Source organism: Phalacrocorax aristotelis, chromosome 5 (genome assembly GCF_949628215.1).
Source record: "Phalacrocorax aristotelis chromosome 5, bGulAri2.1, whole genome shotgun sequence".
Classification (NCBI taxonomy): domain Eukaryota; kingdom Metazoa; phylum Chordata; class Aves; order Suliformes; family Phalacrocoracidae; genus Phalacrocorax; species Phalacrocorax aristotelis.
The window spans coordinates 28,156,046-28,174,651 of record NC_134280.1 but is presented as its reverse complement, the minus strand read 5'-3'; the positions used below and the strand labels follow the sequence as shown (position 1 = coordinate 28,174,651).

At 35.8% G+C, this 18,606-nt stretch overlaps 1 protein-coding gene across 5 annotated transcripts in view; it reads left to right on the top strand.

The window, feature by feature from the left end:
- PDE1A (phosphodiesterase 1A) overlaps window positions 1-18,606 on the top strand; it is a 165,335-nt gene that overhangs the window by 90,177 nt on the left and 56,552 nt on the right. For all 5 annotated transcript variants that reach the window (XM_075093667.1, XM_075093670.1, XM_075093666.1 and 2 more), the window contains one exon: window positions 15,468-15,581. In XM_075093667.1, the coding sequence (XP_074949768.1) occupies window positions 15,468-15,581 (114 nt within the window). The remainder of the gene's footprint in view (window positions 1-15,467; window positions 15,582-18,606) is intronic.

Below are 18,606 nucleotides of genomic sequence, written 5' to 3'. Positions count from 1 at the left end.
CTTTCTTTAATACCTGATCTAGGATCTACAGGAGGAAAATTATTACATTGGTTTTACTTACATTTCTTCTTCATGTAAAATTCATTAACATTTATCGAACAGTAAATATCAGCAGTATTTTAAGATATATGCTGATCTATGCAAAATTAGAATCACATTTGTCAGACAGCAAATTTCAGAGATAATAAAAAATGAAGATAAATACAAAAATGATACAAAATACTTATAGACCTTTATTCTCCAAACAGTTGCGCCATGGATCATACGTTTTTGGTGTACGTATACCTGCTTCTTCATAACTGTTAGCTGTTCCCACGTCTCACTTTAATTTCACATTATTGAGACTTAGGCAAGTTTCTCCATAAAAATAAATAATAATTTTTGCTATTTTAGTTACTGTATTAAGTGTCAGTTTCTCTTTTCTGGCTTGTTCACATTTCATTCATATTCCTTGGCTGACTATGATAGAGGAGGGCTTTAACGTGACTTCTTGCATGCTCTCGGTTAATCAATCAGGCATTTCAACACAGGTTTCATAAAAAAGGAAGCAAATCCATCTTTTAACAACTGTTGCATTTGCCTTAAATGTTAAAAAGCTAGATTTAGATCTCTTTGTTGCTTAGGTTGACCCCCCCAGCCTCATGGGGAATGCACCTTTTCTAATTCAATGTGTATTTAATTTTTTTATATATGGGAATACCTCTAACAACTTCTCACTACGAAGTTTTTAATAAACTGGAGCAAAGTTTCCAGCTATGTCTTTACCTTCCAGTTAGGTGTTTTGCAATCCTTTTCCACAGTTTTTTTTTGAGGTGTATCCTCACTATAGTATGAAATATGGTTGATTTTTTTCTCTCTCTTTGTTTGTGTATGTATAAATGCACAAAATTGAAATCTCGGGATAATGTTAACACTGAAATCTCACACATCTTTCAGAATTACATCCTTGATTCCTTGAATCAACTTAAAAGTTGCCTAGAGTCCACAAGTTCCTTTAATGTTCCTTACAATTGAATTTCTAGTCATCAATAATCATAAAATACGGCATTAAGAAAATGCAAAAACCCACAGAAATAATGAGCTGAGATAGATATAAAATGGCTTAGAAGACTCACTTCCTAGTATGGTCAAATATAGTGTTATTGAACATTGCATAGCGGAGAGCCAACCACAGTCCTGACCCTGTATTCAAGCCATATAAGCACATAGACAGTCTTTAGCAGTTACTGTCATTTGCTGACCTAGAAAAGGGTGGTGGCCTCCCGAAAAGGTGATATCCATCTGACTCGCTGTCATTTTCACATTATCTTTCCAGGGTGAAACTGTTCTCTAACGTTGACTATTCTCAATCTGTAACGGCAACAAAATCTTAGAGACTTTTCGTCCCAATGATCACAGTCAAACAGGATGTAAACACTCTCATTAACCCTGAGTTCTTATTTTTGTGGTTTGCTTGATCAAGGCACACACGCAAAAACACGTTCACCAGAACTGAACCGCTGATTAGCTTTGCACTTAGTTTTCCTTTCACCATTATCCCTTCAAGAACATCCTGCATTGCATACTCGAGACATTATGTAGATATCTGCTGGTGAAAGCAATATATTGGTAGGAGACTATGGAATAAGGCACTTTCTCATTTTCTTTAATTTTATGAAATTTAACCCCTGTATGCTTTGCTCTAGTATTTCTCTATGGTCTTTATTCAGGTAAACACTCCCTCACGACCAATGCCTAGATCGATCACTACTGTATTAAAGCTGCCTTGTTTTTCTTGGGCAAACTACTGGCTTACTTCTCTGAGTAATGCTATGTTAGATTGAAGTGAATAATTTGATATCAAAACTGAAGATTCCAGTAAAAATATGCTGAAATAGGAGAATCTCAAAAGCAAAGGAAAACAAAACCATGTATTGTGTGAGAATATGACAGGCAAATCACAGTATGTAATTACACTTTCTAACAAACTGTTTTTCTGCCTATTTTGAGTTTTCTATACACACAAGATTTTCCTAAACCCTTATAAGAGTGCAAACAAACATTATCTTATACCATTGAATCAAGAACTTCACTAGTTTTCTATATTGAAATTAAAATGTAGCCAGGTTCTTACTTGAAAGGAATGTCAAGGCTTTGCAGAGACTGAAGGATAGTGATTCATTCAGTGGAGCTATGAAAAATAAGCACAATTTAGCAATTATGTTAGTCATGACCATAGGGGAGCTGAACTTTTCAGGTTAGATTTCAAGTCCCTAGAAGAGTATATTTAGGGATGTCGTACTGTCATCACCTTGAAGAATTCAAATTTTAATTTCTGAGTCCTAGAAAGGCACAAACGTTAAGAACAGAATTTTATGTTATTAAAAGCCGGTTTTGAAATTTTCTTACAAACCACTGCTTGCTTAGAAGCTCTGTAATTTTCCAGCTGAAAGCTCTTTCTGTTATAATATTTGTGTAGAAAACAAACAACATTTCTGAGCAATTTTACAAGTAATTAAATATAGCTGGATGAATATAGTTATGTGGTTAATTTTAAAATCAGTGTAGGACTTTTTTTAGAAAGTAATGGAGGAGTGCATCGTTTAATAACTAAGAAAGATGGTAATTGTGTTGGACAGAAAGCCTAAGAATTATTTTTAGTGGGTTTTTTTTTGCCACAAGAGCACAAGAGGTGCTTTATAAGGCACAGTCCATGTACTTTGCCTTAGGAGAGGGTGCTGGATCTGATGCTCTAGTTAGCAAAGCCAGCTGTACAATGGTGTAGCTCCTTAGAACTGAGTGATCATTATTTAAAGAACATTCTTTCTACAACAAAGAAGCAAACAGGTCTCTTCTGTGAGAAACATGGCCTATTCTGAAAAATTCTGCTGTAATCCATTCAGGCTGAGAGATATCTTTTGTGTTATGTTTTCTTTCACTTGATAATATAGAGATAAGTAAAATGTTATCTGCTGCAAAATTCTCGATGAATTAGTATAATTTCCATGTTATTCTGATCACGAATATTCTCTAAATATTGTCATGATCAGTTTGAGCACTACGTTCTGAATTTTCAATCTTGTCTGCTTATAGTATGTGTAAAGTATATATAAACAGGCAAATTACAGTCAGCTACATATATGAGGAGGAACGAAAGATTAAAGTAATATATTGGAGGTGAATTACAGTCTATGATAAATTTTCTAAGTTAAAAAAAACCACAAGACAAAAGTAACACTTTTGGTAATAGATTCTGGACTGCTGCTGAGGCGTGCTCCACTTCAAACCTGGAACATCAACAAATTGGAAGCTATTAAAATATTGCCACTTTTTAGAGAATAAGCTGATAATCAAGTTGGTTTAATATCATGTTTTCAAATCAGGCAAGACAATGTGAACAGCAGTTGGGGTTAGTATATCTTATTGGGACAGATGAGTTAAAGATCTTTGTGGGATGTGTAAGAGGAAAGAACCAAACTCATCAAAGTCCTGTGTGCTAGGCAGTTCTGTGGTAAGGATAGTGGCCTGTCTCCTCATGGTGTCCTCTAGATTAGAGCAAGGCTGCAGTTTGCTACTTTCTGCATAATGCTTTCACAGTCTATTATTCGGGTTTTATTAAATGTGCAAGGAATAGGGGAAACTCTTATGGGTAGCATGAATTAAGGCAAAGAAAACACCAGCAACTAAGGAATGGCCTTTAACCTGGTTTACCTTCCCAGAACTACAAAGCCTGAACCCTGAATATTGAAGTGCCAGGCACTTTGCAGGCTGAGGAAAATGGCAGCTGTATACCAGGCATTGACTACAAATTATTTTTTATTCGGTTTGATACAGTTTGTGTTACAACTGTTTCCAGAACCAAAACCAATATGCATATAGCCCATATATACTATATGCTAGATAATGGGCTTAATGTTGTATTGTTCAAGAATAACTTTTTTGGAAATACTCTTCCTGATGAGCTCCATGGACTTGTTTCTGTCTAGTTCTACTCACCCTGAAGTATTCAAAGATGGAGCTATTCAAAGACAGGCAGTGAATTTCAGTTTCTTTCCTGATCTTAATTAAAATTTAGTTTCTCATATGACAATTCCTAGATCAAGCTTGCATGTGTAAATAAGAATGGTTGTGTTACATTTCATCCTATTTATCATCATTCTTAAAGAATATAGGGGAAAAGTTCACCTGCTTGATTCTTTCCTCTTTTAAACATTTATACAGCTCTCATACGGGTTTAAGCTTTTCTAATGTTCTACTTCTCATTATCAAGACCTACTTTGAAGTACTTTGACTTGGCAATTCTTCAGCAGAACATTTATTTTTAACAATTCAAAATGCTAGAAGTTAGTTTTGCACATAACATAGAGTGCTGGATTCTAGCATCTCCTATTTTTTTTCTTCATTTTAATCGCAGTATTGCAATTTTAAATAAAAGCCCTATTCATATTTTTACATTGTCATATACATTACATGTACTATATACTTTCTTCAGAACCACTGAGATGGTAATCATTTTACATTGAAATTGTACTGTAATTACTACAGCTGTTGTGCTAAAGCATTTATGTCTTGCTCTGTCTTTTGAATGAAAAATTCTTTTAGTGAAAATAGATTTGTTGAAGCTGTTAATTATTCAGTAAAAAAGACTCCTGAATTAAGGTGGTGGTATTTTTTCTACAACATTTTAGGCAGTCTAAAGTGAGTATTAAATTATTTTAATATTTTATTCAGCGGTCTGTAATAGTTCATAATGCAAATATTTGTATTTTTTACATTTCACAATTTTATCCCAACAAATAGAGATCTGTACTGTGTTCCTCAGAACCCATGATACCCTTTAAAAACAGAATTCAAAATAAATTGGCTATGTCATTCCATCTGGAAGGTGTGATTATATATTAAAAGTATAACTTCTGTATTCTGGTAATTCAAGTGTTTAATTATAAGTAGGAAAGTAGGACTTCTAAACCAAATGACAAGGTAAAGCTTGGACTGAAGTAGGATTATGTTGGTTGTTATGTTGGTTGTTATGTTGACCTTTTAGGCCAGCTGAACCATCTACCCTGATTCATCTGATAGCATAACTGCACATACCCATGACCTCTAATCTTGACCTGTGTAAAGAGTTCAGCAGAAACCCCCCTACTCTAAAATATCTTGAAGGTGAATCAGATTGTTTTGGCAGTATCAGGTTTAAGATGTATTGTTACACTTGTGCTGTCAGATATGGGGGGCAATAATTTTTTTTAAAAATGGGGTGAGGATAGCTGAAGCATGATGTCTGACCATGTTCTTAGACTGAATACAAGAGTCTGCCATTTCAAAAAACTTCTTCTGTATTATATTTTTATGTAGGTCTTTCTGTAGCTTTTGTTGACTTAATATAACGTCAGTGATAAGTTGTATATATGTTGAGAGAAATGGAATGGAAGATGGCATACTAAGCAACCAAATGGTACTCTTATTTCATGTTCTGCCCATGGAAGTCAACAAGACAGAAATAAATATAAAATCTTTTGTAAATAAGCACAGAGGACCCAGATTACTTACCAGGACCCAGTTCCTACAGCTTGATGTCTCAAAAAATCTGTAACTATTAATGAAACAAATTTAAAAGATAGCTGTAAAGATTTGGCCACAGTATGATGACTTGTGGTATGCAGCAAGGAAATTCTGTCCTGGTTCTAATTTCTATCCTGGGGAAATCAAAATGTTAATTATATTCAGAATATATAGTACATAATGTAGTTTGATTCCACAGAGAAATCACAGAACCAAGTGTTGTTATTTTAATGTCAGTGAAGGATATTTCCTGGGTTGTTTGCTCATATGTGACTTTATCAAGTAGAAGAAAGGATACTTGTTATAAGTATCCTTTTGACGATATTTTTAGTGCCAAACACTTACCAATCTTCTGTCCTTAACAATTGCAGAAATTGCACCAAAAAGGCTTTCAAAAGCCTTCACAATGACAGCAACTTATTTTCTTTGTAGTAATCTGGAAAATATTTTCAGCACAAAATTACCGGTTCTGGTTAATGCAGTCTTAAATGAAAGAACATCTGTTGACTTTTTATACAATTGCTTTTTCTTACCTAGAAGGACTTTCTACCTCTTTGCATGCTGTTTTCAAAGGACAAATATCGGCAGTCTTCAACCCAGATTTTCTGGTCCCAAGTAATGAAGGAGATATTTGTCATGTTGATTCAGGCTGGGTATACCACTGACTTCAGGGTGAATGATAGGACAGACAGAATAAAAGAAAGAGTAATGAGAGATCCATTTCAAACCCCTATCATTCTGTGATAATTGGTAAGTTGATAAGATACCACTGCATGGGAAGATACCGTCTCATCTATGAGTTTCAAGACTAACTAAAGCAAAATGTAGTTTCTAGCAGTGCTAGGCAGCAGAGGGAATATGAGGGGTAGAAGACAAACATTTTCAGACCATTAAATTTATCTAGTTGCTGACAAGAGAGACTCCATTTACTGGGTTGTATGATGAGATCAAATATTTAGTTCATCACAATCATATTAAAAGAGTGCGGATCATGTAAAGGGGAGAGGGATTGTGGCATAATACTGTCACCAGGAGAAATGTCTTCTAGCAGAAACTCTTTTAAAACAGCAAACATCTCCCATGACTCTTTGACCGTCCCTGGAGCACAAGTAGGTCATGATCTTTCTTACAAATATGGGAGATGCAGTTGTGATGACTGGGAGCTGTGAGGTAGGGCTAAGAGAGTTCCTCTGAAGTGCAGACAGTGAGATATAGCAGGCCTGGGCTCCTTTGGTAATTTCCAGTGGTACAAGGGTTTGGATACAAGTTTCTTGCTGGAGCCAATACTCAAATGTGAGTGGGAGGTGATCTATTTAGAAATATCTTTCTTCTGCCGTGGAATATTCTTTTAAAAATAATGGAAGGGACTGCTTTGGAAGTCTTAGTGGCTTAACTTCTGCCTTTTAGCAGCTTCTTCAATCACTGTGCTCAAAGCTGCTGTCTGCAGGAAAAATAAAGCTTTTTAAACAGGTATGGGGCATAAGGGCTATGTGCCTTTTCTCTGTGTTTATTGCATTAGCTCCAGCAAGTAAGATGTACTGGAAGCCTTTTATCATCTTCAAGCATGATTTTTGGCAGGTAATGAGTTTACATTTGATTTCCCAGGTTTTTGTTGATAGTGAATTTAGCTAGATTATGATGAAGACTTTGAGACTTACAGACTTTTAAAGTATTTGGCAACTTCAAGATGAAATAGCTTTACCTATCACTCTATATAGTGTATATACAATGCAGGGGAGCCTTATAGATCAAATGTCAATCTTTAGACAAAAATAAACATTCAGCAAAATCCATTAGAAAGATAATTGGCAATTTACAAATTAGTCCTGTAGACTGTGCATTATTTGTCTTTGATTTTATGGATTGATTGTGACATGGGAATATCAGATAATGGAAATAGACATTGAGGTAATAGAAACAGTCTTAGAGTTTAGGTTAAGGAAAGACTAGCTGGTTACTTGGATCCAATAGAAGATCTACTAGAAGACAGATGAAACACCTGAATGTATATACATAGTAAGTAATTTGAAGTTTGAGGATTTTTTCATTAAGCTTCAACCTGGAAAGCGATTGAACCAAATTGGCATTGATGATGGATAATTAGCAGAAGCGAGAGAAAAGTTTGAAAGACAATTAAAGCTTGGCTGAAATAGGTTTCATTCTGTATCCTGGGTCTGCACAAAGGAAGGTGAGAGAAATTCACGTGTGTGAGAATTTGTGCTGATGCCATACATTGACTCTAATGGTGAAAGCTACTTTTGAGGAAGGGTGAGTAACCAGGGGAGGCAAGAGACAGAGCAAGGAAGAGCAGCAGTGACAGGATCCCAGATAAGCCTCCACCTGGGGTATCTCAACAGGCAGTAGGAGGTGATGATGGAGGTGATGATGAAAGGTTACGTAGCTGCAAATAGCAGACCTCTAGTGTTACTGAGGTTAAGACGCTAAGGCTTCTCAGGCACTTGCAATTTGTTTGATCAGGTTTGTTGAGAATTATACAAAAATTCAAAAATGCTTTAGAGAGCTTGGATCAATTTTTGGTTTCAGGTGGAAACTATGTAAGGCTCCATGGCTTTCTGTGATTTCAGCTAGGTGCTAAAGGAAACTTAGGCATTTTGACTGAATTTTGATTAAGCCTTTAAACACATTTGAACCTGTTACTAAATGAGACCCAAAGGATAATATTTACACCATAATAGAATGCTAAATATGAAAATTTATGGGATGAGTAAGGTAAAATGAATTGAAGCCTAGTAGAGAATACCTGCCTGAAGGAAAACCACTTCAACTTGCATAAATATGATCAATATCTAAACAGCCAAGGCAATTCTATCACTGTGAAAATGCCAAGTTTTATCATTAGGAAAGTGTAAATTTCAGTGTGTGTTATATAGCTGCAGAACTATTTTAGTTCTTCAATATGGGATTGAAGTTTTAGTATATAAAAATGTTGGCTGAATTGCCATCATATTCAATATTTATTTTCCAATGACTGAATCATAATTACAGATCAGTGTGTACCACTCATAGTGCTTAAAATAATCATGAAAGGAATGTGATTCGTGAAACCCTTAGCAACCACGAGGCTTCCTGTGCATATGCTTAGACACAGTGGTGACGGAGAAGTAATTTCATAAAACATATTTGCAGCACTGGAAATGTGATATATATCTTTCTTGCATTTCTCAGTATAAGAATTTATTGAAAGACAGCACCTCTAATTAAAAAAATATTAGGTAACTGCATTTAAAACTGTATTAATTACAATTTCAGGGAACTGAAACACACATCAAGGTCTGAGCCAAGAGCTGTCTGTTCTAATCTTTGCTCTCCATTGACACGCTTGTCTTGCCATGACTGGGAAAATGTCCCTATATTGGCATGTTTTTCCCTACCATAATGTAAAAAACCCCGCTGAAGTAAAGGTTAGCCATTTTGAAGCCATGTTAGTTGGCCACTTGGTAGCTGCAGGTAGGAGCAGGGGAATAGGAGTGGCTACCCAAAGGGATCACTCCTGAATCCTTATTACTGTATTCTGGATATTTCTCCAGTATCTCTCATCCATTTGTATGATCAGGTCCAGTCTTTTATAGCCATATATTACAAATATTACAACTGTGTCTGGCATTTTCCTTTTTCACAGTCAGTGTTTATCTTCCATCTTGTCAAAAACACAAAAAAGGGAATTATATCCTTTATGATAATAAAAGATTTCTAGTAATCCATATATATAATTTCTTACTTGAAAAAGTGAGACTATGGACTTTGTGTTTAGTTGATTGTTATTATTACAGTCTGTTTTTATTTCTGATCCATGTTATTTTTAAGTATTTGTTGGGGGGACTAGTGTATTTAGATAAAGATTTATATTATAGAATCATAGAATCATAGAATTGTTAAGGTTGGAAAAGACCCTTAAGATCATTGAGTCCAACCGCTAACCTATCACTGCCAAGTCCACTGCTAAACCATATCGTCAAGCACCACGTCTACTCGGTTTTTTAAATACTTCCAGGGATGGAGACTCAACCATCTCCCTGGGCAGCCTGTTCTGATGTTTGACAACCCTTTTGGTGAAGACGTTTTTCCTAATATCCAACCTAAACTTCCCCTGGCACAGCTTGAGGCCATTTCCTCTTGTCCTATCGCTTGTTACTAGGGAGAAGAGTCCGACCCCTGCCTCATTACAAGCTCCTTTCAGGTAGTTGTAGAGAGCAATAAGGTCTCCCCTCATCCTCCTCCAGACGAAACAACCCCAGCTCCCTCAGCCGCTCCTCATAAGACTTGTTCTCTAGACCCTTCACCAACTTCGTTGCCCTTCTTTGGACACACTCCAGCACCTCGATGTCCTTCTTGTAGGGAGGGGCCCAAAACTGAACATGCATGTTCTTAATAGAAAATTGTAAAATTCAAATGATACCAATTCACATAAAAATAATTGGAATTTGGGCAATTTATCTAGGGAATTTTAGAATTCAAGTGAAATAGTGATATGTTTTGTTTGTTGTGTCTTTTCCAAGATGAAGTTGTGCTATTCCTATTTCAGATTTCTCCTATTTCAAATATTTTCCTGAATCCCAAATGTGTAGGTATGTAAACCAACTTGGAATCTGGACTGGGCTGTTTTAAATAGATGAGCTGAATGTCTCATTCTTAATGATTTGGAATTCCTGGATATTGGTACTTTTTCAGAATGTTCATGTTTGAGTGAGGATGTAACTTCTGCCTTTGAAGCTCACTCACTGAGTAAGCAATGCTTTCTACAGGTTGTGAAAATTATTCAACTGATTATTACAAGAATCACTACAGGTAGCAAAACTGGTTTCCAGTTTTAATTCTAAATAGATTTAGAGGAAATTTTCCCACTTCCCCAAAGTTTTTAAAAACTAGTGGTGTTTAAACTGTGACTAAGCATATTGTCAGAATATGGTTAGTCTCCTCCTCCTTACTTTTAATTTCACATTACATATCAGCCCATTTTTAGTTTGAAATGTTCATTTAGAGGATCAGAGTCCTTGTATAATAAAGATTACAATTATCCACTTAAGTTGCTTATTCAGTATTAAATAATCCAAACAAAACATGAAATAATTGCTTAGAGAAAATAATAATTTGTTCTGTCCTTAAACTTTTCAACATGTTTTCAGTATTTACTCATAGCCTTTTCAAGGAATTAATATGTTTGGTACACAGCTAGGCTTTTCTTAACTAGTTCATGGGAACATAATGATTTACAACTTGTATACTGGACTTGACTTGACCTACACAGATAATTTTTAAACTGGCATTGTGATTATTGAATATTAATATGAATAACTATTTCTCTGTAATAAGCACTAGCATCTGTTTATTATTTTCAAAGAATTATCCATGTGTTCATTGCCCATCCTTCAACAATGATTTCCATTAATTTCAAAATGTAATGGGAAGCAGGGTTGGTTTACGGTTTACTTTTTACGGTTTATTTTACTTCCCCTTTAATAGGATCTGTGGCAAAAGCCATCTTTTTTTGTACAAAGTTTCCAAAACAGTTTTAAGTGAAGTCCAGATGTGTAAGTTAGAAAGCTGTTTCTTTGCAGTGCTAAATGGAGGGGCTTGATCAGATGGCAGTCTTTGGAAAAGCAGACACAGCATCTTTTTCTCAGGTTCAGAAGCTGATTTCAGGCTGAATTTTCCTCTCCTGGTTCTTGAAGATTCTTTAGCTGAACATTTAACTCTCATTTATTGTCAGCAATCACTGGTAATTTTCTCTTGAAACAGGAAGAGACAGTCTTTAAAATCTGAAATTGAAACTGTCCAGCTCGTCTGCCCTTCCACCTTATAATCTCCTTTAAGTAATCCCACTCCTGGCACCTGTCGCTGTTATCTTTATAATCTGTGTTTAGGACAATTATTCAGTATTTCCAGACATATTTCTTTTGTTGAACTTTGCTTGATTCCGTAGAAGAAAACATTTTCTCATGATGATATTGCAAAAAGTCTTTTTTAAAAATCACTGATTCCTTGTCTTGCCTTTTTTCCTGTAGTTACTGAAATTGTCATAGGAAGCCATCTCAAATACCCTAAAATCTATTCTAAATTAATTTGGTACAACCCCTAAAAGTTACAGTAGATTTATCAAAACTTTAATTCAAATATGGGTAAGTAAAGAATTTTAGCAAGGAAGGAGGGAACAATTGAGCCATGATTTTGATATTGTTAATAAAAAACTTGCTGCTTTAGCTCCTAGTAAAAGCCTCGTTTTCTCCTGGTTTGTCTGTGTTGCTGGGTAGGCCTCAAAGCTTATTGGCCATAGTTGGACATAGGCATCAGCTCTACAGGGAGCTGGGGAAACACCGGCCCTGGTAAGTTCAGAGATGGCACTGTTAAAATAGGTAGGAGCAGAGCACATTTAGATTGTCCGTAAAATCATTTAATACCACAGCACTATTCATGGTGTTTACTCAATATGACAGAAGATGGTTCTCCACCCACTCCTTTTATTAGTTGCACATGTCTCTTTCTCCCTTACAAACCAGGGCTGCTAGTTTTAAAATGCTGTTTTCAGTTGTCCTGGGAGAAATAATCTGTTTCCTTTTCTCTATAAATCTCTTTCTACCATGTTGTGTAATGTTAACTCTGCATACAGCTTTCTTTGCACCTTAAAGGAGTTCAAACAGTCCATTTTTCTATTTCAGAAAGTAGGCCCTGCAGTTTTTTCTTGTTGCTATTATTTCTTAGTAGCACAGTTCATAGACAGGGTAGTACAACTAGCTCCAATTTTAAGTAGCATTTCAGGTTTTCTAGTGGTTTTTCTCATGTTTGTTTTCAATTTATCCCACTTAATTAAAAGAAAACAAACAAATAATTAAAAATCCTGCCAAATACAGCTGGAATAATAATTGTTTTCTTTTCCTTGTCCTTGTCTTGGGGAATGCTGGGCTATAACACTTGTTGGTTTGCCTTATAAATTACATATTTATTCTTTACTAAAATATTTGTTTCATTTCTGAAACATAAGCTCTTAAACTCTGTGGCTGTTTCGCTTTAATGCATAATATGTTGAGTATATACAGGCCATTCACATGCTGTTATAACTCTCTTAATTTTCCTGTGTTGGAAGTCCATTTTTCTAACTTTTGGGGTAGACTTCATGATTATCACCTGACAAGTGTCTGATCAGCAACACTGTGGAGGGGTTTTATTGCTGTGTCCGGCTTCCTAGTGGGAAACTGTAGCGTAGATCGAGCCAGATTTTTTCTTGGAAGTGCACAGCAGAGGTTGGGGGCCACTGGGCACAAGTTGCAATAAAGAACATTCTGATTAGATACTGGGAAAAATAATCCTCCATGAGGCTGGTTAAACATTGAAACTGGTTGCCCAGGGAGTTTGTGAAATCTCCATGCATTCAAAGTTCAAGTGGAAATGCCCCTGAGAAATTTGATCTAACTTTGAAGTTATACCTGACTTTGAGGTTGGCCCTGCTTTGAGCAAGAGCTTGCATCAGGTGGAGGTCCCTTCCAACCAAAATTATCCTGTGGTTCTATGATAGATCTGCACTGAGTCAGCTACAGACACTCTTGAGGACATCTCCACAAAGCGTGGATGCACGAGATGACAAGGTCACTGGTCATCATTGAATTATATGGATTTTGTCCTTTTGTGATTCTGTAACCTCTTCAGAATCACTTTAACTTTGCCTAAGCAGCTTTTCCAAATTGCCTGGTATGTTATTGTGTTCTGCATTCCTCCTAGAATATGAACTATAACTACAGGGCAGGTTACATTGGTTGAGTGCCATCTATGCAGCAAGATACTGCAGGGTCATTGTGGCTTAAGGGCTCTCCCAAGCACTCCTTTCTTCCTGCAAGCATCAAAATGCTTCCACATAGCTGTCATCTGGTCTATGCCCTGAGAAAATGTAGAACCACTGGAAATCATACGATTTCAAGCCATTTTAAGCTATTATTGGTCTACCATAACCTGGCCCTCCGCTGTGACATGTTGCATTTTTAAATTCGTTTAAATGCTTCCACTTTGGAAGGTGTAATTCAGATACTTGCTCTGTCAGACACAGAGGGAACAGTGCAAGTGGTAGAATCGCCCTATGGCTACGACTATTTGCAAGTAGTGGTGATGATGCTGCCAGACTCACCTGGGCATTTTGGCATCGGTGCTCAGGAGAGGTTGTATGTGTGTTTTTTGTGCATTCCTGAGGAGCAGACATCCCAGGAGAGTTACAGTGTGTGCGCTGGGTACTGCAACGTGAGTGTCTATGAATTAGGTTCTTCAGTCTATAGGTACCCCTGAAGCGGAAGGAGTTATGTACTGGAACTGCCTCCCCATGCATGAGGATATTCCTGTGTAGGAGATGCACCTCCACAGTATTTCATCCACCCACTTCCCTTCTCTGAGAAAATTTTACATGAAATTTTCCATTTCATTGATATGCAATGCACTGTGTAAAATATCAAGTAAATATGGTTGCTAGGAGCCTTGTTTGTATTATGTTCTCTGCTAATTTGAATTGAATTAAGACTTTGGAGAACTGAGGAGGCTGATCTTAAAACTCCATTTGCTAAAATTATCCTCGCAGTCTTGGACGTAATTATACTTAGGCCAAATAAATATAAAGAAAAAACATGAAAGTGGTTTTATGACAGAACAGTACTTTCCAAGTTTATGAGAGATCTGTTTTGAACATCACTGCATTTTTTAAAACTCATAAATTATAATTAGGTCCAATCAAATATTGTATATGCCCAATAAAAATAATATATAGTGTATATATAACATATTGTACATTTTTATATATGCTCTTCCATGTCATAAATCTGATTTTTTTCTGAAAGTAAAGTCAGTTTAGTGCTGACTTAATTTCAATCTACTTTTTAACTAGATACTTGTTTCACACTTTTTTCCCACATTTCGTACACACAACAAAGATTATTTTATGGAAGTTAAGTTAAAATAATGATGTATCTTTAATTACAGAAATCTTTATCTTACATAATACAAAACTGTAGATTATTTCAACTTAGAGAGATAGCACAGAAAGAAGGAAAATACCCATACTTTTTAAAGCATCCTTTTAGTTACAGGTCTGCACAGTTACTGATAAGGTTTTCATTTCACTCCAGTGCTGTGACTACTCTGAATGGTTAAGTTGAGCAGTGTCAGAAGTGTTCTTCTCATCAGAGGGTTTAGGAAAAATCTGGTATTCAAGGAGTTTATCTGTATAAGTGTATTGCTACACAGGCATGAGTTGATGCATTACAAAATCCCCTCTGGGTGTATCCGTGTTTGTAATGTAAAAGAATGTTCTCAAAAAGTAAAAGTAAAAGCTCACTTGGGAAAATATTTGGATTTTTCTAATGCCATATGCACCATCTTTCATCTGGTATAATGTTGAATTTTCTGCAAACTCCAAAATAATGGAGCTCCACATTTGCTCATGCTACTAAGAAATACAAATTGTGCAGCACAAACTTACTGGAAGCCTAAAGAAAAATTAAAGACGTTGAAACAAAGCAAAATCAGTATTTAGCGGATATTTAAAAAATACAATAAACCTTCTAAGCACAGAAAAATTATCGTAAGACAACTTGTAAGGTTTTATTTAATATTTAAAAAAATTAGAGACTCGGGCATAATAGTAATGTCACAAATTAATATAAAATCACTCTGATGGTAGTTACTGAGGCCTCACTGGGATGTTTATGCCTTTTCTTAATAGATCTCACAAATTTAGCAATCTGTAAAAACATACAACTGATCATTGTTATGTGCTTTCTAAAACCAGATTGTTTTTAAAAAAGACAAAGAGATGCAGTGACAGTCTCTTGCCTCTACATTGGCTATTTTATTGGTTCCCATATTTCAAATGGAAAATGCAGTCACTAAAATTTGATATAAGCAGCGTACTGATATTTTTATTTTCTTTTTCACAGATTAAGATGCTTGGTAAAGCAGCTGGAGAAGGGTGACATTAATGTGGTGGATTTAAAAAAGAATATTGAATATGCAGCATCTGTGCTGGAGGCAGTTTATATTGATGAAACCAGGTAAGTCTAAGGGGAAAAAAAAAAGGAAAGGATGTTGAGAATCACATTTTAGAAATTTGGTCTTTGCATGCAATTGTAGCTGTCATGAGCTGAAGAATCATATGTGGCTCTTAGGTCTTTCAGTGACAAGTTTAAAGCAAGTAAGATTCCAAAGGTCAGATGTAACCGTTGTCTGGAGAGTTTGCCTAGTTCTCATCTCCCTCATTTGTCAAATGTCCACGGTATAAAGTCATAAGAATTTTCTGAAGGATGCGTTTTCTTTCCCCCACAGGCCACATACTGATAATCATGCTGAGGTCTGTATCACTGAAAAAAATGAGCTGTTTTGGATTGAAATGCTCACAGAGATGAGTCAGAACATTATAATCTGGCCCGTAAATACATAAATTCATGGAAAGCTGTGATTTATTTTATAATGTTTGAAGCTTTGTTTATGATTATTGTTACTGGCAGTATTACTGGCAATCATCTTTAATGTGGGTTGACTCCAATTAAATTAGAAGTTCTAAGAATTTGGCTTCTTGAAGGAATTTTAAGATATGTCCTATATTGAAGTTAACTATCTAACTTACAGTTTCTATTTCAGTGTCTAAGCAGAATGGTCTTGTAAAGGTGTCTGCCAAAACTTCCTCAATACTGCTAGAGCATGCAGTGTATGTCTCGGTTCTATACTACGTTTAAGAAGTCTGTCATCGTCCCAATTATTTCATGGACCTAACTCTTTCTCTCTCTCTCAGTCTGTTGCCGCCCATCCCACCCGCCTTGCAAATCTGCATATTTGATATGGTGCTTAAAGTACTGCTCTAACTTTTTCCTGCTTCTTTTCCTTTGATGCATGTGATTCACACACCAAACCTTGCCAGTCAGGAATTTGGAGCATCTACTACTGAGCAATAGAAAGCCTACCCATTTGAAAACAGAAGAAAGAAAACAATAGCAAATAAAGCTGTACCAATGGTCCATTTTTCAGAGATTATGCTACAGACTAGGTTGGCATGATCACTTATACAGGTGCCCTGCTCTTAGAGTGCGTGCATGTCCCAGTTCAGTAAAAAGATGACCTGAGCAGCATCTCAGCCACAATACGGTTCTTAGGGACACTTTCAAAAGTGTTCATACTGATCCCAAGTTAAATACACAACTGGAAAAGCATTAGGGATCTCAGTGACTTCAAAAGTGCTCGTGTGTCATGAAGATTCTGACAGATTCTGTTAAATTGAGGTTAACTGAGCAGACTTGGGCATTTTGTGTGACTTCCAAGGGACCTGGGCTTTGTAAGAAAACTGAATGAATTTAAATTAAATACTTTAAAATACTAGTAGTTAATATACCACTGTGGATGTATTTATATAAGTTTTGCTGACTGACTTAAGTTAATCAAGCTTCTTTTACATTGAATCAAGGGTTGTGGACTTACATTAGTTTGTAGTAAAATTTGTAGTTAAATAGATACAGGTCCTTAGGGAGTCAGATAAAAGAAATGATCAACAGACTTCTCTTTGGGCTTATATTACCACAACAGAGGCATCAAATTTCATTTTTCAGCAATTGTTCTAAATGTAAATCTTGTTGGCACATCTCATGTGCTCAGGAAGCTTTAGAAGATCATGGGCCTCTCTCCCCTGTGTTATGGGATACTGGATCGCCAACAGTGGTGAGAGCTTAAGTATGTGTTTTGTACTAATAACCATGGGAGCTGTGTCAAAGCTGCATAGGGGACAAGGACATAAACCACTGATTATTGCTTCCATTCATCTCCCAAGCACTGTGGTTAAATTGGTATAGCATTCATAACTCTTTCTCAGTAGTAGTACTGCGACTATGAAAATAATGTGAGATTTACTTAGGTTCTAAACTGAGGCCTCAGTGGAAATTAATAGTGTTGTTATAGTGAGGAATACAGTCTTTCTGGCTCTGTGTGGGAGCATTGAGACAAGTAACAGACATTTCACACACAGAGAAAACTGGTACACCTGAAAATACATAGGCTTTGGCAGCCTATAACAGGTGCGTTATTTTTACTGTAAGCAAATATTGAAATAAACTAATTTCCCTCTAGAATTTAACAGCAGGATTATTAAACTGCCTAAATGAAAATAAACATATATAATTTTATAGGGGTTTGGAAGATTTTAATAGTCCTTGGGCTGTTATCTTAGTCCTAGGGGCATTATGACCTCATAACAGTGACTATTTCTTTTAAAAAATTCTACTTCCGTGTATGGATAAAGGTTTTCCTGTTCCCTAGCTTGATGCACAGCAATGTTTAATCTTATTTATTTATTATATCCAGTATTTTGCAGAACAATCTGATTTTTCACTGTGCTAAGTCAGAATGGATATCAAACAAACCCGAGACAGTTATCTTGCTTGGTTCTAATTTATTGAATACTTCTATTCTCCAATGCAACCTCAAAGTGAATTTGTAAACCTGTCAAATTTTTGGTAGCAGTCCTTATATAAATATGCATTAAGCATATAGTTTGTGTATATCTTTCCATGTCTATAGCTATATTTCGGAAGTATATGTTTATAGACATGTAAAACAAATTTTCTTGTCCATGTTACTTATGCTGTAAGTAATAGTTAAAAATGAAGTGGCTTTAATGAAACATACTTTTCAACTTTTATTCTCTTATTTTTAGTGTTTTGCATTTTATACCCTGTACTCTTCATTTTGTTTTATACAGTTTGATTTTGTTTTTAATTTCTCTTCCTTCAACTAATGCAGTCTCCATTAAATTCAGACTCAGAGTGATGCATTTTTTGAACCTGGTGGTTTTGTGTTAAATTTGTGCTGAGAATATAGGCTAGCCTCTGCTTCTTAGTCAGAAAATATTCCATAGAGTGCTGTTTTAAATTTTGATACTTCCCCATTAAAAACAATTTGTAAATTAAAATATTTATTGTGTGGCAGAGAGAAACTGTAGTCTCCACTAGTACTTTCGTAGTGAACTCTTTTGCATGGCAAACTGCAAAGAAAATCACATTTTAAATAGTATGACCAGTATTATGCAGTCTAAAT